A 22,131-nucleotide genomic window follows, 5' to 3' on the forward strand; every position below is an offset into this window, starting at 1 on the left:
ATTGGGCAACACATAGTGTTCATTCCTGCTCCAACTGCGATTCCGAACGACCTCGGCGCAGATCGTCGTCATAGGTATAAGCAACTTTTTTAACTGCCACAAGTTCTGCTGTATCGCTCAAACAGTCTCCTGCGTCGCTTCAAGTGACAGCTGGCGTGGGACTTGATCACACGGAGTGGACATGCAGTGTGACTGCATCAGGCGAAGAGGGCATGTCATCAAGGGACGCTATGCACAGAATCAGCCTACCCATGCGCATCCGTGTCAAACATGCTACAACCCATAGGGGAAAACCACAGATTACTGGAGCAAGCTTCGACTATACCAATCACATTCCGACCAGGCAGAGATTCAACGATGCAGTGCCAAGTGCATACATGTTATCCACGTGATCTTCACATAGGGAGAGGCACAGATCCATGAGGATGGCAGACGGACTTGATTTGCAACTACGTGCAGACAATGTCGATGTGCATGTAGTGGCGCCAGGTATATGTGCACTTGGAATTCCGCTGTGAGCTTCAGCCGACATTATCTGTATCTCACTCGCGAAGACGATGCTGGTCAGAAATGCGGTCGAAGCCACCTTTGGCCACGTGGAGATGCAAGCAAATTGTGGCAAGTGGAGGTTCAAGCGTATGGGGCTCGGGTAAGGTAGCTGCTTATCAAGGAGTGGTAGTCTCGTCACTCTTCTCTTCGCTACTGTCAATCAGGCCAAAAAACTTAATCTTTGGTGTGTATCGTCCAGCTCTATCACGACTGTTCTCCAACCTAACTCTGTGTCACCTGCGGTACCGCAGGAACTAGATTTGCGAGCTTCACTTTTCTACGACAGTCTCGGTATCGCACTCCTCGAACATGATCAATCAAGTCTCGATGTTGGGAGAAGCTGAGACATGACTTCGACCGCCTGGGGAACAGTTGAATTTATGTGTCCGATCTGGTGCTGAAGGGCGAATCAACGCGGTTCGAAATGCAGGGTGCAAGACTGCGATACATGATTTCCTTTGGAGACCATCGAATTTAAATTGAAGTATTCAGGAGGTTCTCAAGGTTGTCCTGCGTGTGCCGTTTAATGTTTTTGAAAGTGGTCATCAGGAGTACTCGAGTTGATCACAATCTTAATTACCCAGCAAAAGCTAACGTTCGCTCGCTTCCATCTAGGCAGTCCAAGATCGCCCTCTCCGAAGCACTAATTCTTCTTGAGGCCATAGGGCGCTATGGTTATACTCTATTATTTGACTATTTAGGTAGTCTAGAGCGGAGTTCACTTCTGAATGAGTTCATGATGCTCCACTTTCGCCGTATTTATTGCGCTAAGCCTTGCACTTGAATCGCGAGGCTGAGCGACGAAGATCTGGACTTGGACTTGCGCATCAAACCCCACTCTGGAGAAGATCATGCTCAAGTTCGAGTCGTGTATGGCGTTCTTAAGCGTTGACAGCACAGCTGAACTCACAGCGGTCGAGAACACACCTTGAAAATTGTATGCCATGTTGCGGCTGATAGGCTTTGCGACCAGTGTATAAGATAGTGAGGAGAGAGTGCACTATGGCTCAGGAAAAGGTGGCGGAACAAAAGTGTGCTGACTTCCTATGGTGAATTTGATGCTGAGGTCCAAGATAGACTGTTATGAGCAGATTTGATCAAGGACGAAATGACATGCAAATGTACTACATGTGATTTAGGTATCCTTGCCCAAAAGGAGTAGCGCGCCTTTGAAGATTTGGCTTCGATGCGATGTCCAAACGTCCAAACTTGAGAAAAGGCAAAGATATGGCATCTCTCAGCAACTCTAGACTCGGATCAGCTACTTCTGACACGTGTAGCTGTGCGATGGTCGCATACATATCGTATATGCAGCCAATATTCGAGAAACATGTACTATTGCGGCGTGACCCAACTGCATAATCACTTCTCACGGAGACGTCTATCCCTGATCGCTCGCTTGCGTGGAAGCACGAGACGTAACGTATGCTGTAACACCATGCCGTCATCTTTCTAATGCGACTGTGGTACAAGTGAATCGATTGGATATGAGTACTTCAAGCGCATGCATGTGATGTGACATGTCCTGCTCCAGCCATTCATCGATCGGCTATAGTAAAAAGGAAGGTACTCTTAGCTGAGCGCAGATACCAACACCAGATAACGTCCGGGGCTGAGTTGCTATAGACGTTGAAAGCGAAGGGATGTTTCAGAACGTGTGGGCCTGGATGAAGACCAAGAGTTGGTGTTGCTTCACTTTTCAGAAAGTGCAGTATCGAGATAATTCCTGGACCCTGTTGCTGAATTTGATGGCGACTGCGGCAACATCTCACTACCCTCATAATTGGAGCCTTTTGACGTTCAATGCTGAAGTGCATATGGTGTCAATGTTGACGATCAGCATGGAGGACTTCGTTTGTACAGGGCTTGCAGACGATTGGCGTCATCTCATCAACAACACGCTTTCGGTGGAAGATCGCGTAGTTTTAGACGAATAGGTGAGGGTTTTTGTCTTTAGATGACGCTCGAATAGCAAAGTTTTACCCATCTGCTGCTCTTCAACTTGGTGCTGTTCAGGTAAAGGTTGGGGGACGCCGTGCCTGCCGAAACATGATTAGACGCTAGGCCGGATTTGGTACTATGCTTTCGCGATTGTTTGGCGCGCCCCATCGGCTTCAACAACCGCCCTGGATAACGTCACAACCTCCTACATGCTCAGCCGCCTAATAATGTATAATATATACGCTCTATGAAGCACCGCGATCATCGATAACTCTGCGCAACCGATATTAGATGGCCACCAAGGACGAGCAGACGCGTCTGCGCATCGACGAAGTAAAGGCGAACCTCCGGTCCACGACGACGTGTTCACCTGCAACCGTCACAACACTGCAGGAATTGCTTTTGAAGAAATCGGAGGAACCTGCACAGAAAGAGAATGTCAGAGCCAAAGCACAGACTACAGCGCGGAGGAGAGCAGGAACGGCGACTGCTACAGCCAATGTGGAGGTCAAGGACTCTGCAATAACACTCTCGCCAAGGGAGAAATACATACTGGCTACCGAAGTCGCCAACACCACCCTCAAGAACCTCGCAGACGCTCTGAAGACCCCCTCGTATGCGACCGCCCAGAAAACGTCTCCGCCAACAAAGCCCACCACTAGCGACGATGCGCGAAAGCCAGTCCGATCGCGGGCAGGACACACAAAGAGCGCCTCTGTCTCGCAGCGCCCTTTGAAGGAACGATCTGCCTCGCAGATAAGCAATGCGCCACAAAAGCCGGCGATACGGCGATCTTCGTCATACTCCTCCTTCCTGACTACAGGCCCCGATACGGGCCTGGTCTCCACAGCCGAGTGCGCTAGAATTGCATTTTCATACTTGGGGACAGTGGAAGCCACGAAAGTGCTGGGCAAAGATTCACAGGAGCTACAATTGGAGAGCGGCATTCTGGCGCTCATTGGAAAATTGGTTGCGCTTGGACTTGATGGCCTTGCTGTCAAGGAGATGCGACACCTGAAGAAAAGGCTGGACAAATATTTGGGTCACGATGTTGAGGCACAGCGCCCTGGAAGTCGAATCGCTGAGAAGGGAGCTCAGAACGCCGGATCGGGAGATAAGGAAAGCCTGGCATCGCTTTTGGATTTTGCGGAAATCGGAGCTGAAAGTCCGGCGGTACCAATCGTCGTCAACCTTCAAATATACGCGCTACGAGTAATCGCAAAACTGAGCCGGCCTCGCATCGTCGAAGCCACCTGGGACTACCTGAAGCTGTCCAACCCTTCGTCCCCCGCAAACTTGATACATCACATGGCGACCTCGCCAGGTGGTCAAGTTAAAGCTGCGAGACAGCTTGAATCTCTCGCCCAAACGATCCTCTCGCTCTGTCCACAAATCGCTAGCTCACACGATGAGAAACCCCTACAGCCATCGACGGAAACTGTCTTACTTTTGCAACAGCTGGCATTCAAGGTCCGGAAGACGTGGTGGAGCTTAGCAAAGCATCAGGGAAACGAAGAGAAGGAGTTGCTAGAGCCCTTCACGAAGTGCTTGACTGCCTTCGCAAGAAGATCGCAAATATCACCAAACAAAAAATACAGACTGGCTGCAACGCTATACGAAGATTTGAAATCGGGCCAGCGGGGCCAGGAAGGTGCACATGCATCAAACACAGCAGTCAATCAAACCCTCAGTTCTTTAGCTCAGGCCGCAGGGCTGTCTGAGGAAGCAGTTCGATGGTTGGGTACAGCGCAGCCTGCTTCCTCATCAACTGGATCCTCCGCTAAACAAAGCGCTCGCATCGTGCGAATCGCGACTGTTACTATCGAAGGCTTTGTCAAGGACAATTCGACGCCGGGTCTAGAAGATGCAGTCAGTAATGCACTTGAGGCATTGGGAGGTAGCCTTAGTGGGTCTGGCGCAGATCTGGACACACTTTTTGTGGAAGTCAATGCCTTCAGACGTGCAGCAACTCGACTTCTCATGGCTTTCTCCACGAAACCTGAGCAGGTTGAAGGGCAGGATGATATCAGGCAAAGCACCATCCACATCATCGCGGCGAGCATACATTTTTCGGCCAGGATGGTTGGTGCGAAAGTTGCAGACAACGCAGATGCAAACGCACAACGTCGGCACGATGCGCGGATGATGATGTTGTCCAAGTGCACGAAGAGTAGCCTCGACTCTGTGTTAGCATGTTGCAAACAGATCATCGACTCGGAAAAACAATGGCAAGAACTCGATGTCATGCTGCAAGAATGCTCGCATATCATACATCGACTTGAAGAAGAATGTTTGCTCGGTACAAATGCCGACTTACTAGACTCCGAAATGACTGAGTCACTACTCGTGAAACTTTCCAACGCGTATTGGGCTGTCTATCTTCAGCTAAGGAAAGCCAAATTCACGTCAGCGATTCTCATTACAGCAATACAGCGCTCTATTAATCTCGTACATATGAGATCTCAAGACGTGCGGTCTGGAGGTCATCTCATCATGAAGCTCGAGCAGCTCGGTGATACTCTCGAAGGCTTGGACAGCGCTGCGAAGTCACGAAAAGCCTACACGCAGTGTCTCCAGGCACACCTAGAATCAGACGCGTCTCAAAAACTAGCAGATGCTGCAGCAAATAAACCACTTCAAGAAATCTTCGCGGACCAGGGCCCATTGGGCACGTTCAATCGTGTCTTGAAGTCGCATCATCGCAGTTTCCTCAAATCCGGCATATCAGATGCTAAAGAGATGGCATTCTTTGACCACTCCGGTTTACAGTCTGAAGTTCGAGGTGTTCTTCTAGAGTACCAGCTCAATCTCTATCTACATACATTGTCCAAGAACCGACATTGGGACACCAACCTCAATTCATCGGTCACTGGCCTTGTGGAAAGCCTCCAAGATCTTTACGCAGCGAAGCAGTATCCCATTCGACGGCTACGACTACTTGCGTCCTTGCTTCAGCTCTCTCAAAGTCATGCTGATGTTGTTTCAATAAAGTCTTTGGAAGCAGATGCGTTGCAAACGTCTCTGATCGATATTTCAGGCTCCCAGGACGAAGGCTTGATGCGATTTGGCCCGCATCTGAACGCCTTCTGTAAGCTCAAGATCTTGACACAAGAGCCTGTTCCACAGGCGCCAATCCTTCGCGAGTGCTTCTCTACGTGGGAGTCCATCATTGCCACGTCGTCCTCCTGGCAAAGCCTTGCGGACCGTGTTGATGATACCGCCAGCTGGCTCTCCGACTTGAAGACGAGTGTCGAGTATCTCAACGTGAATGGCGAGGAGTATTTAGCATTACCCGTACTTAACCTCCTTGTGAAAGCAGGCGAGCTGCAAAAAAATCCCGATCCATCTGACACGGTCACAAGCCTCTGTGCTCTGGGACTGCAGTTCCTTCGTCTCGGCTACACTGGAAAAGCCGGACTTTCGTTGGCTAAGGCAGAAAAGCTGGTCGCCAACCACAAGCCATCTACAGAGGCCAGGCTGCGATGGCATATTGCGTATGCTGAGTACCTGGCTCGAATTGGGAATACGACCAAGGGGTAAGTCCTTCCTGCTACTCCAAAAAAATTCATGCTAATTTCGCCAGTCTTGCCATCATGACTGCTGCATATAAGCACGCTCTCGCGGATCAGCAGTTCATGGATCTGGCTAAACCATCAACTACTCTCTCGTCGAGACTACGCTTCAATAGGGTATTAGCTGATGCCACATACGTCTACTCGCTTCTATCGACAATTGAAGGCAGTTACAAGGATGCTGCGAAGCATGCGAGACAATGCGTGGCTCTCAATCGACGTATCTGGGCGGCATTGGAGTCAAGAGCCACTGTTAAGAAGGCTGCGCCTATTGATGATTCTGAGTCGGACATTGATGGGCCCAGCAAGGTAGCATTCGATCCATTGAGCTCAATGCGTAACGAGAAGGGCGCACCTATCGTCATGTCCGTCACACACGATGCCCTGAGTGGGCCAGAGTTTTGGTCTCTGGTGCCCGCATTATATCGGGGACTGATGCAGCATTCCCAAATATTCGCTCATCAGGGATTGCTGCACGAGGCTGTCTACGTCGCAGAACAAGCCGAGAAGGTCGCTTCCGCTTCGAAATCACCCACTCTCATAATCGACAATGCCAGCTGGCGGGCAGATTGCTGGGCTCAGAGCGGCAGACCCGATAAAGCGCAACCTATTCTTGATTCTCTCTCGGTTGATGCGACCCGAAAATGTCTTTCAATCATAGGCTACCAATCCGCTGTTGCCAGAGTCCACCACTGGACTGGTCAGTACGAAGAGGAGGTTGCGTCGTACGATACGCTCGAACAGCTTTTGAAGGACCTGACATCGCCAATATACACAAAAACTCTGGACACAATCTCTTCTGATGTCGACAGCCTTGTTGATCAAATGTCTCAGATGACTGTCGGCACAACAAAGACCCAAACAACTAAAGCTGCAGTAGCAACAACAGCACGAGGTCGCAAGCCTGCAGTAAAGGCTACCAAGGCCCCGGTACGGAAGACAACTGCAAAGCCTGCTCCAAACGCTAGATCTAAGCCCAAGACGGCTGTCGCTGAAAAGCCTGCATCCACGTCCAAGGCCAAAGAATCCTCCCTTGAAAATGCCAACAGCAGTGAACAATGCTCGGTTTTGCATAACTTCCAGCTCGAGATCACAAACCGACGGGTTCTTGCGCATCTGTTGCAGGAGGACCTCGCAACCGCGTCTGCTCTTATTGCCCAGATGGATGAACACCAAGTCGCTACAGCCCGTGATCTATCTCATTCGTGGGCGGCGTTCAAAACTATGCTCGCGCAAAGCACCAAACAAATTGCTGAGAACATTGCGGTCAACACGTTGCCCGAATCCACCATTGCCTTCCCCGCCATTAACACCAAGGAGCGAAGACTATCAGAGGACGCCAATGGGAAACGCCCTGCGCTTGCATCGTCAACAGCAGCAAAGACTGGCCGCGCAAAGAAGCCTGCAAAGAGTGATTTCGTGGAGACACTACGAAATGCTCGAGACCGCTTAGTACAAGCCCACACAGCATGCGCTGCAAATGGTCCAAACTACATGTTTCAGCAGGTCTCCATGGCGCTGGGCACTATTACAGTCTTGCTTTCTGCAGTGTCTGGAGACGAGATGGGTGGTTCTATACACCCGTTGTATGCAGCTTACATGGGAGAAGTCCCAAAATGCAACGCACTGAGGCTCGCGCAAGACGCAGTCGAAGCCGAAAAAGACCCAATGTCACGCGACGACTGCTTGCGATGGCCCAACTCATCATCCACCACCAATGCCCCCACAACAGTGTCAGACTTTCAGAGACAATACATTGACATCATTCCAGAGACCTGGAATGCGGTGTCTCTTGCACTGAACGACACTCGCGATGAGCTATATGTCACACGCTATGAAAGTGGTTTATCTCCATTTCTACTTCGCCTACCGTTGGCTCGACATGCATCCCGCGACATGGATGAGGAAGAATTCTCTTTCGAAGATGGGAAAAGAGACTTCGACGAGATCATCGAGCTCAGTGACTTTAGTACACGTACTGCCAAAGATATGACCTCGAGAGAGGCCCGTCAACAGTGGTGGGCCGAACGCGAAGCTCTCGACACAAGGCTACATGAGCTCCTCATCAACATGGAAAACATCTGGCTCGGTGGTTTCAAGGGTGTCTTTTCTCAGCATGAGCGACAACCAAGTCTGCTTGCCCGCTTTCGCAAGTCTTTGGAGAACATTTTGAATCAACATCTCCCGTCCCGCAAAAAGAAATCTCAAGCAAAGAGGCCCACGTTGGATACTAGGGTTCTGGAATTATTCATTGGTTTAGGCAATGCCAACGACGAAGAATTGGATCTTGACGAGGCGTTGATGGACCTCATGTACTTTGTAGTCGACATTCTACACTTCAACGGCGAGCGCAACGCGTACGATGAAATCGACTTCGATGCCATGGTCGTGGAAACGCAAGAAGCGCTACAAGCATACCACAGCGCAGCGCAGCCACCTCAGACTACCAAACACACGATCCTCATCTTGGACAACAACCTGCATGGATTTCCTTGGGAGTCATTACCCTGCTTGGAGAAGCTCTCCATATCCCGCCTTCCTTCGCTGGCCGCACTTCGAGAACGTCTGCTGGTTGCGAGACCGTGTAACGACCACACACAACAGCCGCCTGGGCATTATATACGGGTGGGCTGTGGAGGTACCAGCATTCTGAATCCCGGTGGTGACTTGTCGCACACGTCGAAGACGCTCCAGCCTCGCTTGGACGAGCTACAAGGGCCTTGGACACACATTGCAAACCGCGCACCAACAGAAAAAGAATTCGAGGACTCGTTGCGAGAAAACGAACTGGTGCTCTACTTTGGACACGGTAGTGGTGCCCAGTTCGTGCGCTCAAAGGCTGTACGCCGCCTCTACCCTGGCCAACAGGACGATCACAATCAGAAACCCGGTTGTGCGACGACATTCCTCTTCGGCTGTTCGTCTGTGCATCTCACCGAGAATGGCATCTACGAGCCGTCGGGTATGCTTGCTTCGTACCTCACTGCGGGTGCACCTGCTGTTGTAGGTATGCTTTGGGATGTCACAGACAAGGACTGTGATCGCTTCGCCATCAAAGCAGGTGAATTGTGGGGCCTCTGGCCTGAGCCACAAGAAGACGCTGCACGAGTAGTACCAAAGACTCCTGGTAGAAAAGCAAAGGGCAAGGGAAGAGTTGCGCAATTAGCAGACGATCTAGAAGGCACAAGAGCACCAGGTAGCGCGAAGAAGGGCAAAAAAGCTAAGATTGTCAATGATGAGGCTGAGCCTGTTGGAGAGCGGCGTAGAGGGTTGGGTTTGGACGAATGCGTCAGAGAGGCAAGGAAGTCATGCATCTTGAGGTATCTCAATGGGGCGGCAGCAGTTGTATACGGCATCCCGGTATATTTGGAGTAGAACGGGCATCATGAAGGGGTCCAAAATGTCATCACTTTGCATCGCCAGACTGATGGTGAGGCGCACTCATTGCACGAACTGACACTGTCCAATCACATTTGGTGGTTAAATCAAGCGCCGGCTCATGCACGCACTCAGCCTTGCGCTGGGTGGATACTAGCTCTCGAACATCATTACACACAGCATCCCACAAAGACTACAGTCCTACCGCTTTTTTAGCGACACAAGGTTTCGGCGCATGCAGTGTCACAAACTCCCATCACCGGCTAGCCATACGACGTGACGCTATGGAATCCTAACTCGTACTCGCGCGCCTGCTGCCTTACGAACCCCGGCCACCAGCTCGCACGATGTGCACAGAAACATACTTGCACCTACATAAAAGCAAGGACTATGCGGCGAGGGTAAGGCTGTGCCTATGGCTGCCTTGCGTAGAGTCAGAGCGGCATAGTTTGAACTTCGAAACAGGACCGTCGTATTGGACGCCTTTGGATGCCTACGCCGGGGGGCCTTAAGCACCGGTGAAGCTCGATATAGATATGAAGTGAATGTATGCCACGGCCACGTTGTTTTCTGCACACTTTTACCGCGTTTGTTTATTTGTTGTGAGCTAGTAGTTTTTGTCTCAGCACGCACACAAGCGGATAGAAAAGTAATTTCTCTCACTTCTGTTCTTCTGCTGCTACACCAAAACACCGCAACGACACATCACACAATCACACGAATCGAGTAATCATGTCCATTTCCACACTCGCCAACTGGGTCTGCCGCGCCTTCCAGCTGCTCTTCGGCATCGTCATCCTCGGTCTCAGCGTCACGCTGATCCGCGGCCATCACTGGGGCGCGCTGCCTGCTACACTCGGCTACGCAGCGTTCCTGGGCGGCGTGACTATAATCGCCGCGCTCATCGGGATCGCAGCAGTCTGGATCACGTTCCTCGAGGGCATAGTCGGCATGGCGATTGACGTCTTCGCCGCGCTGCTCAACATCGCTGGCGGAATTGTACGTCCCACTTCCCCCATCCCCCACTCACTCCAAAAAGCTAAGCAGCTGAACAACAGGCCCTCGCCATCAAGATGCGCGGCGTGACCTGCAACATCAAAGACAACGATTTCGACGACATCGAGAACGGCTTCAAAGCCGTGTACAACGAGCTCTTCAACGGCGGGTGCATGAAATTTCAAAAGGTAACTAGCTGCTGGGTGATGAGTCAGCCTTGGAGTGCGAGCAAGATGGAGAATACGATTGAGGGGCATTGCAGGGAGAGCAGTGCGGATATGGTGTTTATGTTTCTGGTGGCGGCGTTGTTCCTTGTCACGGCGGGTTTGGCGTTCCTGAGGAAGCGTAAGGGCTACTAGGTGTGGGGCTATGAAGGAGGGAGTGAGTAGAAGTGGGAGTTGGAGTTTGGTGGAATGAAGAGTACGAAGTGGTTGGAAGTGATGTGATGGGAGTAATGGGAGGAGGCAAGGCGCACGTCGGTTTCCTTTCTTATGCTTCGTACTGCTCTTTCGACCCCGGCAGAAGGGCTCAGGCGTTTCAAGGGTGGAAAGATGATATAACAGCGTGATCGAAATCAACGCACACGAATCGGGAAAGTTTACGTTAATGTGTTGCTCAAAGGCACGCGGGTGTATCGTGATAGTGACTATGCGTGTGCGATGGAGTCGGATGTGATTGAGCACAGCCAAGATGTCTTCTCTGCGGTCATGAGTCCTGGAGATACTGTGTGTAAGTCTTTCAAATAGATTGTGAGCTGCTGGTGCTGTGCTGCCTGTCTTGTCAGTGTCAATCGTCTGTCGCTATCGTTGTTGTTATATCACACACACTACTTTATACCACACCTGCAGATTCCGTTGCCGATATGCAGTCCAAACTCAATCTCCTCAGCAGCTCGGTTCTGCGTGGGTTACAGATGCTCTTTGGCATTGTTATTCTTGGGTTGTCCATTACTTTGATCAAAAGCCAGAGCAAAGCCTGGGAAGGTAGTGCCTTAGACATTATTGCACCTGCTCCACCAACTATTTTACCACTCGCCGCAGCCATAGGCGCCATATCCCTCGCAGCCGCTGTATTCAGCCTAGTCATCGCATGGACTGACATTCTCCGCGAATACATCGAGATGTTGGTGGACGTGGTGGTTATCATGCTGAATGTGGTCGGCGGAGTTGTGAGTTGTCAAGCGCATATGACTTCGGGTTCGATCAGGGCTGACGACAAGACAGATCATAGCTATCAAGCTCCAAGGCATGAATTGTGGCGATACAAGCTTCAAAAACCGGTTAGGAAATGGATACTATCCCTTCAAGGGCTCTCTGGGAGGTATCGACATCCTCAATGGAGGCTGCTACGAGGACGATGTGCCGTACGGCGATGAACGTGTAGCGAGCTGTGCGTTCACGTCTTCCAACGAAGATGTGCCTCAGCTGAATGTGCGCTGCAAGCAAAGCCAGACGGACTCCATCTTTATGTTTCTCACTGTGGCCATTTGTTTCGCGACGATGCTGTTGACTTTCCTTCGGATGAAGAAGAGCATCTGAAGTGCCAGATATTCGCAGACGTCTCTTCTTTCCGAAGCAGGGGCGAGGATGTTGTGAGCTAGGAACGAGTTCAAGCTCGCAAGTCGTTGGCGCATACATGTAATAGTAATCTCACGCACGTACCCTGTACATTAATTGCAAATGAAACAATACAAGTCATCGCAATGTCAAATCATCCTTTGGATTCATCTCACTCACTAAACGCCTACTCCCTCAGACTATCCTGAGACTTCAACTCCCTGTGTCAACTCCGTACAAATGCCTTGGTATCTCAACTACTCAGCCTCGCCAACTACGCCATCCCATGCATAACGCTGTCGCATGACAGACTTAGACGGGGCAGGACTATGTCAACAGTCAGTGTCCATATTCAACGTAAATTTCTCATAGAGAGCTCACGCTGCCGCACGACCCACAAGTCTTAGTAGCGTCGCTGATGCTAGCGCCGCACTTGGGGCAGTCGTTGTGGAAGTTGACGAGGACTGTGGTAGACTGCATGTTGACTGGTTTATTCTTCGTCGTTATTTGGTAGAGTGACTTTGTTGTGAGTTGTTGAAATGTGAATGTCTTGCTGATGGTTGAAAGAGAGCTTCAGGAGGGGTAAGTGGGGTTGATATGGAGCTGCTGCAGGGCCAGGCAGCTACGGCTAGGCTAGACAGCTAATGCACGCAAAGTCAGATGATGGGCCGCGGTAGCTGCGGTGAGTGATTTAATTGGGCGTTGGGGTGGGGGCGAGGGTGAGGTGTGGCTCAGTGAGATAGAGATGGAGGAGATAGCAGGAAAGGTAAGAGATTCGGGAGAGAGATGGCTCGTAGGCTTTGTATTACTTGCACCAGCCTACCTTACGTGGCATATGACTTGCCCATTAATGACCGCGAACCAGCCATCTTCTTTCTTCTCCATCTCTCTCCAGGTCGCAGCGATTTCCTCGAGATCCTCGATCTTGGCGTGTCCGCTATCCAGAGCTCTTTGCTTGTAGTCGCTCTGCACGGTCCTGTCTGCCCAGAGACCACACCAGAAAGCTCTCTCCTCTGGTGTGCTGAATGTCCAGGCGCCGATGCTAGCATCGATGTCCTCCCTTGGAAATCCAGCTTGCAGAGCTATCGCATGCAGCATCTTGCCCATGTTGGGGTATGCATTCAAGCCTTGCGCAACCTTGATGTATAGTTCCTTCCACTTGTGCATACCTTCGTGTTCTGGATACCAGTCCATAGCCATGTAGTTGCAGTCTCGGACTGCAAGCACACCCCCAGGCTTGACTAGACGCTTCATCTGCTTCATAGCCCCAAGCGGGTCCTGGAGATGCTGTAGAACTTGATGCGCATGGACGATATCAAAGCTCGCCTCTTCTATGCCATCTAGAGACTCCCAGTCGAATATGTCCCCAGATTCCAGGCGCACGTTGGTTGCACCCTTCTCCTCAGCGTGCTTCCGCGCCTTGCCGATGACCTCAGAAGAAGGGTCGATGCCGTATACGAGACCTTGCGGTACGCGTGACGCTAGATCCACGGTGATAGTACCAGGACCACAACCAACATCGAGAATCTTGGCAGAGGGGTTGTTGAGGTAGGGTAGAAGGTGTGGACACGAGTTCTCGACGGTGCGCCAGCTGTGGGAACGAAGGACAGAAGCGTGATGTCCGTGGAGATATTTCGACATGACAAGTCTCTGCCAGTGTTTGAGTTTTAGGATGTATTGGTAGGTAATTGGATAGTCAAGTCAATGCTTGATTGGTGTGTAGAAGCTATTGTTGCTGAAGATAAGTGGTTGATCAAGTGGCTCTTGTCAGGCGAAGAGGCAAGAGTGAGACTGCTTATATCTGTTGCATGCGGGGTCGGAGCCGCAATGCGTCATCAGACGCATTATGATTATACCATGAGTCCGACGTTGTCAGCTCGCACGCGTTCATTACGGTGATAATGGGCGCGACTTCCTGGAGCGCCGAAAATCGGCCTCTTGACACGCTAATTAGTCATCTGAGGCAGGTAGTCTTATCAACATCGAGTGAACATAGCATGTGACATGACATTTGATGTGAAGTTTAGTAGGTTGCTTAGCGCATCCGATTTGCTTCCTCGCTCCTTCATATCAGGACCAATTTCTCTCCATCAACTTGCGCTGCCTCATTCGACGGACAGCAGCTCCTTCATATCAGTACTAACTTCTCTCCATCAACATGCGCTGCCTCATCTGGTGGACAACAACATGAAACCTTGAATTCCACGTTCATTTCAGCCAGACTATTTCTGATTGCCTGAAGACCATTCAAGACCTCAGCAGAAGGCATCCTGTAGGTCTGAAGTAACAACCAATGACAATGTGGGAGAGCTAACAGCAACTGGGCAAGCACATTCCTCCGCTTTGTTGCGGCATTTTCGTGCACGATTTCGTCCAAGAACTGCAGGGGGACGTCAGTGAGCTCGAGGTACTCCAGGTCCTCCGGCACAACTGTGCAAGGTAGCGTAAGCAATTCATTCGCAGCGTCTCCGGCAAATGAGTACATGAGCAATCCCAGGTTGATGTTCAGGATGCGCAGGTTGGGTAAGGTTTGCAGACCTCGAATAGTTTGCACAGAAGCCACAGGACCACTCAGAGCGCTGGGTTGCCCTGGCTGATCCCACCACATCGATAACTCGAGTTCTTGAAGCTTTGGAAGGCAAGAGCGCAGGACACCGCCGAAAAGTGCCCACGGCATGTTGAGCCAACGATGGGCGTGGGAGAGCTTCGTTATTCGCAGTGTCTCGAGGTTACAAAAGTTTTCATTTCGTAATGAACAAACAAGGTCGGGTACAGCTATGTAGCACCGGCGCATATCCAGGATGCGTAGCTTCGAACCAAAACCAGCACGGATGGCTTTAGGAATCACACCGACGCTTGAACCAGCACTCTTCGTGGATGGTAGTTCAGATACCTCTCGCGGCTGCGCATATTCGAAATGGTCTATTTCATAGTCGCGTATCACAAGGCTCTCAGTGCTGACCGGCAATGGAGCCCACAGGGACATGGTGTGTCCAGAATCTTGGGAATGAAATGTGCCCTGTATTTGGAGATCTCTTAGCTTGTGGAATGGATACGGATTGCCACAGGCCACTTCATGCGCTGTACGATGATAGTGCAATATCATGTTGGTGAAGTTAGCGGAGCCGTCCCTTGGATACTGAAGGTCAAGCTCTTCAACGTTTGTCGTGAGCGTCACAATGAGCGGCAGATATGGGTCGGCTGTTTCGTAGTAGGATGTGTTGAGACCAGCAATCCATAGGTGCTTCTTGGTGTGTCCAGACACTTTGGGCCACGCGGATTCGATGATTTGAGCCATTCGTGGAGTGAGAGCCCGGAAATTATTCTCAATTCGTGCGCTTTTCTGTTCTTCGGCGAAGAGGAAATCTGGATCATCCAAGCCGTTAGCACCGTCTTTGTCCCCAACACTGCCTTCTGCGGTCCACTCGAGAAGTCCTTGGTCTTGATAAATTTGCGAACTGCTACTGGGTCCGGTCGGATGGGTCGCGGGCCACGACGGGGCTATTCTGATCTTCCTCACATACTTTGCGAGGTCGGGGCGCTCAATCAGAGTGATGAGGAGGATTTTGACTTCCCTCACCTCGTCCACAGTGAAACAGACAGCCTCATAGAGTATTGGCTCAGCGAGCGTGCGCCAGTATTGGGACGTCGCGCAGAGTGAGAGTAAAGTACTGGTGTCGCAGTGTTCGCAGATGAGGGTATCCAGTTCGGTGGATAGCTGCTGCAAGGACATGGCGACAGTAAAGCCCCGCTCGTCCGCGGGACAGAGTAAAATTTGAGGTCGTAAAGGTGAGGGGGATAAATTTTTCAGTCCAGCTAACAAGTCTCAGTTTGACGCGCAGTCTAATCTCAGTCACGTGGCCCGCTTTTGGGACACTTTCACCTTGCCGATCTCGTTTGAACATTGTATCTTTGACGTCCTGTAAAGGGCCCGTTATGGCAGCTATGATCACAAAGTCAAAGTGGCCACGGGGTGCAAGGTGAGAGTAAACTCTGGGACAGTCACTCTAATCACAAGTAAAAGACAACACGCGGCCTCTGCGTGCGTACTAGTAGGGTGTGTTATAAGCAGTATTTCGGTCTTGTTATCGTTACTCCAGAAAGCCAGCTTGGTAATATCACAACTATCGTGCAACCCGCCGTTCCTCGTCAGCAGCTGCCTTCTTCCCCTGGGCATCAACAACGTCCTTTCCACATGACCTATAGGCCACGGCGATTACCGCACGGCAGTAGTACAACACCATCCACAGACTCAAATCTCCACCTCTTCTAGTTTCATATGCCCACTTTGACCGCCGTCGCACAAACGGCGTGCGTAGCGTCCATGAGCACATTACGGGGGAACGGGCCAATTAGCGGCGACATGTGTGCGATTGCACGCCTTCACCACGCGCACTTGCCTTATCTATATAGCAAACAAACCGAAGCCTTCGGTTACCGGACCCGCCATACATCTTATCTCCCACAGCTTCGACACAACTTCTCCCGCATCTTTTCTACGCCCACACACTGAACACCCGACAACCACCAACCACTATTGAAGAGCACAGCTATCGCCATGAGCGAGTTTAGATCTGCACTGAAGGCGTACAACCTCGAGAAAGCACTTGCCGCTGATCGGAATTCTGGCTGTCTGGTCATAGACGTCGGCCACGATGAGAATGGCCAGTCTATTCCCTCTCATGCGCATGTCATCGAGCGAGTCGATCACGTGCTACATTATGCGCGCGCAGCTGCCTTTGCAGCGACCAAGCTGTATATCGTTGGTGATTGGAACTTGACCCCGATTGACTCTGGAGATGAGCTTGACGAAGAAGCAAAAGAGACCAAGGTAGGTTCAGCACACATCTCCGAGCGAACGCGAGCGAAGTCAGACCGTCCTGTGTTCCTGATCCAAGCTGACTTTTAACAAGGCGCGACTCGATTCTGTCGTGAAGTGGGGAGAGGCGACCGAGAAGATTGGACAGCTTTTGAAGCAGATGGGCAACCTCCAGGAACTGACGTAAGTTGGATACGGTTGTCATTGAACGGCGCGCCAGCGCTGACATCGCCAGTTGGATCTCGGGCTTGCCATTCACCGCCGCTGTCTGGAAGATGTTGCCGACGGAGCTTATCAAACTCGTCATCGACCTTGGCGAGCCTGTCCGCCTGGAGCAGGATGGTGACTTCCTGTACCGCTCGTATATTACTCCAGATGAGATGCAGTTGTTACAAGAGCAAGTCAAGCTTAAGGAGCTTCGTCTGTTGAATGTGCACAACTCGTTCCAGCCGCTTGTATGGGAGGCGGTCTTCCGGAACACGTCTGCAGGAGGCATGCGAGTGCTAGACATCCAGATGGCAGTGGCCCCAATTGTGCGCTCTGAAGAGTGGAAGAAAGCCAAAGATGTGGCCGGACTCACCGTTGCTCTCGAGGACTCCCCGGAAAAATTCTACAAGGGTATGGACGGAAAAGGCATACTTCACTACGCTATCGGTACTGGCGAGTACCTGGACGACTACTCCATCCGCAAAGCTCGAATAGCCTCTGGCTTGGACGAAGCCACGCCCCTCCCGCTATGGTGCTTGAAGCTGGACGGTTTCGTTATTGACCACCTTCCTTTCGGTCATGAGCTCTCCAGAATTGTGCTCTTGACTTGTGGCGACAACTGTATCGACAGCGGGCTGAGAGCACCCAAGACCGGTCGCGCACCACAGAACAAGTGGAGCAAGGCGGTCAACAACGCAATCTCCCATTGCCTTATCAAGTGGCCGAACTGGACTGGCATTTTCGATGACCAGGGTGATCAGCGCAACAAACTTGGGCTTGTAATACCGCACGACGTGATTCTTTCCACCCCGCTCGACGAGTTCTCCCCCAACTCACCCACTGTCCCGCTTACCAAGGAATCCCTGCACATGAAGGAGCTCGGCGAGGCTCTTGGAGATGTCAAGATGCCTGACTACTTCAATGATGCAGGTTTACTAGGCGAGCCCGCGATCAGTAGGACTCCCATGAGCGTTTTTTCGAACGAGTCTGAACGTGGCTCTGATGTGCCTACTCCTACCGTAATTTCATCTACGGTGGCGTACTCTCCTCGCATCACTACAGTGGACGGTACCACACTCACCACGACGACCTCCTTCACAGAGTCCGATACGACCACCGTCAGCAGCTTCATGGACACTATTTCTCCGACTTCCACCTTCAGCAGCTTTGATGACACCGTCTACCCAACCTCAACCTTGAGCAGCTTCGAAGAGGTCAGCACAGCCATCGCTGAAACTGACTCCAACGTCGCCACGGACGGATCAGGCGCCACCGCGACTGAGGAGAACAAGACACCAAAGAAGTCCACATTTGCGCACAAGGTAAGGCGATCCCTCGACTGGCTCACCCGTTCCTCCTGATCGTGATCACAAACTCTCATGTCTGTTTTTACCACACGGCTAACACTCAGGGAGTGAGGAGGTGGCTATGGGATGGCGCTCGAAGCGCTATGTCTTTACAGCTTCAATTTTAACGTGTTAGGACTTCCCGAATCGTCGATTTGTCGACTGAGCACCCATGTTGCATTCGGCTGAAAGACTGAATCGACGCTTGTATGCACCACTGATTGAAACCGCTAGGGAACCCGAAAAACACAGATTTATGCGAAAACGGAGTTGGCAACTCTGGAGTCTGGAGTTCTGGCGCTGGTATTCGGGTGTGGGAGGGATTTGGAGAAACCTGGCCCAAGTCGAAGCCACTATAGGAAGCAATGTCACGATTCTACACACACGTCTGAGGGACTTCGAACAATTTGTTTGACAAAACCGTCTTTGCTCAATCTGATTTGTGATGCTATCTATACAATGCTACCGCCTCTGACGCCACTCCCACTTCCCCTAAATCCGAACGAAGAAGTCCTAGACCCAGCATAAATCCTCTTCTGAACAAAACCCAACCTTGACCTACGAATCCCTCCTCCGTCTCGGCGGCGACCTCGACCTCGAACCCTCACTACTATACCGCCTCTTCCTTGGCGCCGGACTCACACTCCGACTCTCACTCCTCGCCTTTCCCTTCCCCTTCCCCACCGGACTAACACTCCTACTCTCATCCCTCCCACGTCTCACCGGCGGCGAGCGACTCGGACTAGTCGAGTACCTGCGTCTGCGCGGCGGCGGGCTCCTCGACACTGAATCCGAGGGACTGCGCGCCCTGCGCTTCGGCGGCGGGGAGCGCGATGCCGAGTCTGAAGGGCGGCGTTTGGGAGGCGGGGAGCGGGAGCGGCTGGATGAGTAGGCGCGTTTGGATTTGAGTTTGCGGGGAGTTGGGGAGCGGGAGCGTGAGGGGCTGCGTGTGTATGAGCGGCCGCGGGAACTTGAGCGGGAGCGTGATCGGGAGTCGCGGGGGCGTCGGACGGGGGAGCGAGAGCGAGAGCGCGAGCGAGAACGGGAGGAGTAGCTGGAGGACGTGTATGTGGAGCGGCTGGAGACGGAGTCTGAGTCGCTTTCGGGCTCGGGGAGGGGTTTGGGTTTGGGGGCGCTGGTCTTGAGCCATTCGCGCATGGATTCTGTGAGCACGCCCATGCCGATTGCGGTGAAGAAGTTGATGGAGAAGCGCGTCTTGGACTGGTCGTCTGCGTCGGTGGGGAAGACGCCTGTGAGGCTCTCCTGGAGCATAGGGTCTTTGAAGCGCTCGACGACGGTCTTCTGGCCTAGGGATGCGAGGAGTTCTTCGAAGAGGATTTTGATGAAGATACGGGAGCTCGAGGTCGTGTCTTCCTCGTTCAGCTTGATGACTTGGAAGACGTGCCATCCGATACCGTCAGAAGCGAGCAAGTGGGCGAAGAACTGCGCGATGATACGTAGGCGGTTGGTCTCGAAGCGGTGTATTGTTTCGTAGTAGTGTGCGAAGCCCTCCTCGAAAAGGTCGGTCCACATCCGGTTGAGCTTGCAGAAGCGCTCGCCAACCATACCGTAGAATTTCTCGTATGTGCGTTCTTGGCTGGCGCACTCGACGATCATAGTTGTGAGCTCGTTCTCGAGGCCGTTGGGAAGGTTGATGCGCATGAGCTTGTGACAACATTCTTCGAAGCCACCGCTGCTCTTGATGGTTAGATAGATTGTCCGGCGCAGGTTCACAAGATCTGCGTTGGTTTGATCCTTGATGTCCAGCTGTTTCTGTTCCTCATCTTCCTCGTCCTCAGATGACGCATCTGTGTATCCATCCTCATCGCTTCCCTCTTCTTCGCCCAGAATTTCGGCTTTGATCTTCTGGTATTCTGCCTCGTGCTCCTCGTACTCGGCGTCAAGTTTGAAAATGTTCAATCCATCCTCGACCTTGATGTCATCCTCCAACGTGGTCCTGTGCGTGATCTGGTCCTCCTCTTCTACGAGATCCAGATCTTCCCTGATCGAGGGATGCTCCTTGTACTTTGTCCGCCTGACCTCAAACAACACCTCGATCATGTACTGCGTGCGCTTGTCGATGTCGGCCTCGTGAAGGATATTCCGCAGCTGGTCGAAGATGGCGTTGGCAATCGCAGGGTTCATCTCCTCGAGGAAAGCGCCGACCTCCTTCATGATACCGACGGCAATCTCCACCGAGTCATCCGAGGGCTTGTTGAGCAGCAGCAGCAAGATCTCAGCGATCAGGACCTCGTGCACCACCTGCGCGTTGACCAGATGCGACAGGAACATGGTACTAGACAAGCACACAGCCTTGTCGTTCCTCCTGAAGCCCTTCCGGAACTGTATGACCAATCTGCGCACCAGCAAATCTCCCACCTGCGGCAACTTGGTGTTCACAATCGCAACCATGGCGCCGTAGATGGGCGTGAACGGCAAGCTCGCCGCCTGCGCCTTCATGATCGCTCGGCAAAACAGTCCGCGCCCACGAACCAGATTCTCACTGAACAGCTCGGGCACAATCATCTTGATGTTCGCCGTGTTCGTCTTGTTGATCAGACCCTGGATCGACTTCTTCAGCGCCTCCCACGCCATGCGCTGGAACTCGGCGCTCTTCTTGTCCGTGATGCTCTTCTGCATCTCGCGCAGGCGCGCAGGCGGGATGTAGGCGCCACCCGCGCGCGTCTTGGAGTCATCGATGGGCAGCTTGCGGTTCGCGCTGAAGGCATTGCGGAAGAGCTTCAGACGCGAGTCGTCCTCGGGGAGATCGTCGGTGGTGGGCTTGTGGCCGTTTCCATCGTGTCGGCGCCCGTTTTCTCGTTTGATGCGCGGTTTCTCCGCCTCGTCGTCTGTCCGCGAGCGCTTCGATGGGCCGGCTTCATAGGGCGAGCGGTCGCGTTTGCGCTGGATGTCGGGCTCTGGCGACGGCGAGGGCAGCCTCACGGCAGAAGCGACCTCCGTCATGGCTATTCCGAGCTGAGGCGTCGTGAAGGGTCGACGGTTCGCACAACCGAAGTTGTGGTGGTGGTGATGTGATGCAGCAGCGAGAAAGTTTAGCTCCAAGAAGGCGCGCAAGGCGGCGGCGGCCCGCGGTTTTGCCGACCCCTGTGCTTGGCAATCGGGGGAAAGTGCCAGCTGCTCTCTACACTCACTCGACCAAAGTGAAGGTCATTGCAGTCACTCGTTCACCCAGCAATCATTCAAGATGGTATGCAATGTCTCCGAAACCGCGCCATTGTGCATCAGAACTAACAATGCCTCAGCTCGACCGCCTCGTAGGCCTCAGCATGCTCATCGCAGCAACCTCCATCTTCGTCTACTACACTGTCTGGACACTGTTCATGGTATGCGCATATCCTTTGAAGACCCGAATTACCATTTCACGTGCTCCGATTTTGACTGTATCAGCCATTCGTCGACGACGACCATTTCCTCCACAACCTCTTCCTGCCACGCGTCTGGGCCATCCGCATCCCTGTCATCCTCATCATTCTCGGCTCCACCGTTGTCGGCAGCTTCCTCTCCGTCGTCATGATCAAGAGCAATCGCAAGAAGGCCCTCAAGGCGCAGCAGAAGAAGGCATCATAGAGTGACATGGAAGTAAAACGAGGTCACTCAAAGCATCAGGGCGGCGCAAGGGGAACACTGGGCCATGAACGTTGTCTTTGCAAGAGATCATAATATAATCAATATTTTCAAAGCCTTCCTCATGGAGACGAGGAAATGAACATGTGCCTGTCTGATAATGCTGTCCTTGGCTCGAGTGG

At 52.2% G+C, this 22,131-nt stretch overlaps 10 protein-coding genes across 10 annotated transcripts; 5 read left to right on the forward strand and 5 right to left on the reverse strand.

The window, feature by feature from the left end:
- Positions 1-1,267: 1,267 nt before the first annotated feature.
- On the reverse strand, positions 1,268-1,495 carry SNOG_00995 (hypothetical protein; the record flags this gene model as incomplete). The annotated part of the gene is made up of 2 exons (XM_001791604.1): positions 1,268-1,429; positions 1,460-1,495. 2 exons carry the CDS (start codon positions 1,493-1,495, stop codon positions 1,268-1,270), a joined length of 198 nt encoding a protein of 65 aa, XP_001791656.1.
- A 1,286-nt stretch (positions 1,496-2,781) lies between these two features.
- SNOG_00996 (hypothetical protein) lies at positions 2,782-9,437 on the forward strand (the record flags this gene model as incomplete). The annotated part of the gene is made up of 2 exons (XM_001791605.1): positions 2,782-6,026; positions 6,074-9,437. The coding sequence occupies 2 exons, from the start codon at positions 2,782-2,784 to the stop codon at positions 9,435-9,437; spliced, it is 6,609 nt and encodes a 2,202-aa protein (XP_001791657.1).
- Positions 9,438-10,172: 735 nt separating this feature from the next.
- SNOG_00997 (hypothetical protein) lies at positions 10,173-10,795 on the forward strand (the record flags this gene model as incomplete). Its single annotated transcript, XM_001791606.1, has 2 exons — positions 10,173-10,439; positions 10,499-10,795. The coding sequence occupies 2 exons, from the start codon at positions 10,173-10,175 to the stop codon at positions 10,793-10,795; spliced, it is 564 nt and encodes a 187-aa protein (XP_001791658.1).
- Positions 10,796-11,298: 503 nt separating this feature from the next.
- Positions 11,299-11,974, forward strand: SNOG_00998 (hypothetical protein; the record flags this gene model as incomplete). Its single annotated transcript, XM_001791607.1, has 2 exons — positions 11,299-11,604; positions 11,660-11,974. The coding sequence occupies 2 exons, from the start codon at positions 11,299-11,301 to the stop codon at positions 11,972-11,974; spliced, it is 621 nt and encodes a 206-aa protein (XP_001791659.1).
- A 157-nt stretch (positions 11,975-12,131) lies between these two features.
- On the reverse strand, positions 12,132-12,550 carry SNOG_00999 (hypothetical protein). The gene is made up of 2 exons (XM_001791608.1): positions 12,374-12,550; positions 12,132-12,319 (listed from the first exon to the last, which is right to left on the reverse strand). Exons 1-2 carry the CDS (start codon positions 12,470-12,472, stop codon positions 12,305-12,307), a joined length of 114 nt encoding a protein of 37 aa, XP_001791660.1. The 5' UTR covers positions 12,473-12,550; the 3' UTR covers positions 12,132-12,304.
- A 216-nt stretch (positions 12,551-12,766) lies between these two features.
- On the reverse strand, positions 12,767-13,844 carry SNOG_01000 (hypothetical protein). The gene has a single exon (XM_001791609.1). The coding sequence runs from the start codon at positions 13,631-13,633 to the stop codon at positions 12,812-12,814; it is 822 nt and encodes a 273-aa protein (XP_001791661.1). The 5' UTR covers positions 13,634-13,844; the 3' UTR covers positions 12,767-12,811.
- A 276-nt stretch (positions 13,845-14,120) lies between these two features.
- SNOG_01001 (hypothetical protein) lies at positions 14,121-15,725 on the reverse strand (the record flags this gene model as incomplete). Its single annotated transcript, XM_001791610.1, has 2 exons — positions 14,121-14,262; positions 14,308-15,725. 2 exons carry the CDS (start codon positions 15,723-15,725, stop codon positions 14,121-14,123), a joined length of 1,560 nt encoding a protein of 519 aa, XP_001791662.1.
- Positions 15,726-16,550: 825 nt separating this feature from the next.
- Positions 16,551-18,379, forward strand: SNOG_01002 (hypothetical protein; the record flags this gene model as incomplete). Its single annotated transcript, XM_001791611.1, has 3 exons — positions 16,551-16,823; positions 16,891-16,994; positions 17,032-18,379. 3 exons carry the CDS (start codon positions 16,551-16,553, stop codon positions 18,377-18,379), a joined length of 1,725 nt encoding a protein of 574 aa, XP_001791663.1.
- A 727-nt stretch (positions 18,380-19,106) lies between these two features.
- On the reverse strand, positions 19,107-21,328 carry SNOG_01003 (hypothetical protein; the record flags this gene model as incomplete). Its single annotated transcript, XM_001791612.1, has 2 exons — positions 19,107-19,307; positions 19,376-21,328. 2 exons carry the CDS (start codon positions 21,326-21,328, stop codon positions 19,107-19,109), a joined length of 2,154 nt encoding a protein of 717 aa, XP_001791664.1.
- A 199-nt stretch (positions 21,329-21,527) lies between these two features.
- On the forward strand, positions 21,528-22,064 carry SNOG_01004 (hypothetical protein). Its single transcript, XM_001791613.1, has 3 exons — positions 21,528-21,572; positions 21,628-21,708; positions 21,773-22,064. Exons 1-3 carry the CDS (start codon positions 21,570-21,572, stop codon positions 21,950-21,952), a joined length of 264 nt encoding a protein of 87 aa, XP_001791665.1. The 5' UTR covers positions 21,528-21,569; the 3' UTR covers positions 21,953-22,064.
- The last annotated feature ends 67 nt before the right edge of the window (positions 22,065-22,131 follow it).

This window comes from Parastagonospora nodorum (genome assembly GCF_000146915.1).
Source record: "Parastagonospora nodorum SN15 chromosome Unknown scaffold_1, whole genome shotgun sequence".
Lineage (NCBI taxonomy): Eukaryota > Fungi > Ascomycota > Dothideomycetes > Pleosporales > Phaeosphaeriaceae > Parastagonospora > Parastagonospora nodorum.

Coding starts and splice junctions, on each gene's coding strand:
- SNOG_00999 (XM_001791608.1), bottom strand. CDS start 12,472: ATGCAGTCTACCACAGTCCTCGTCAACTTCCACAACGACTGCCCCAAG.
- SNOG_01000 (XM_001791609.1), bottom strand. CDS start 13,633: ATGTCGAAATATCTCCACGGACATCACGCTTCTGTCCTTCGTTCCCAC.
- SNOG_01004 (XM_001791613.1), top strand. Junction 21,709..21,772: donor CTGTCTGGACACTGTTCATG/GTATGCGCATAT, acceptor TGACTGTATCAG/CCATTCGTCGACGACGACCA.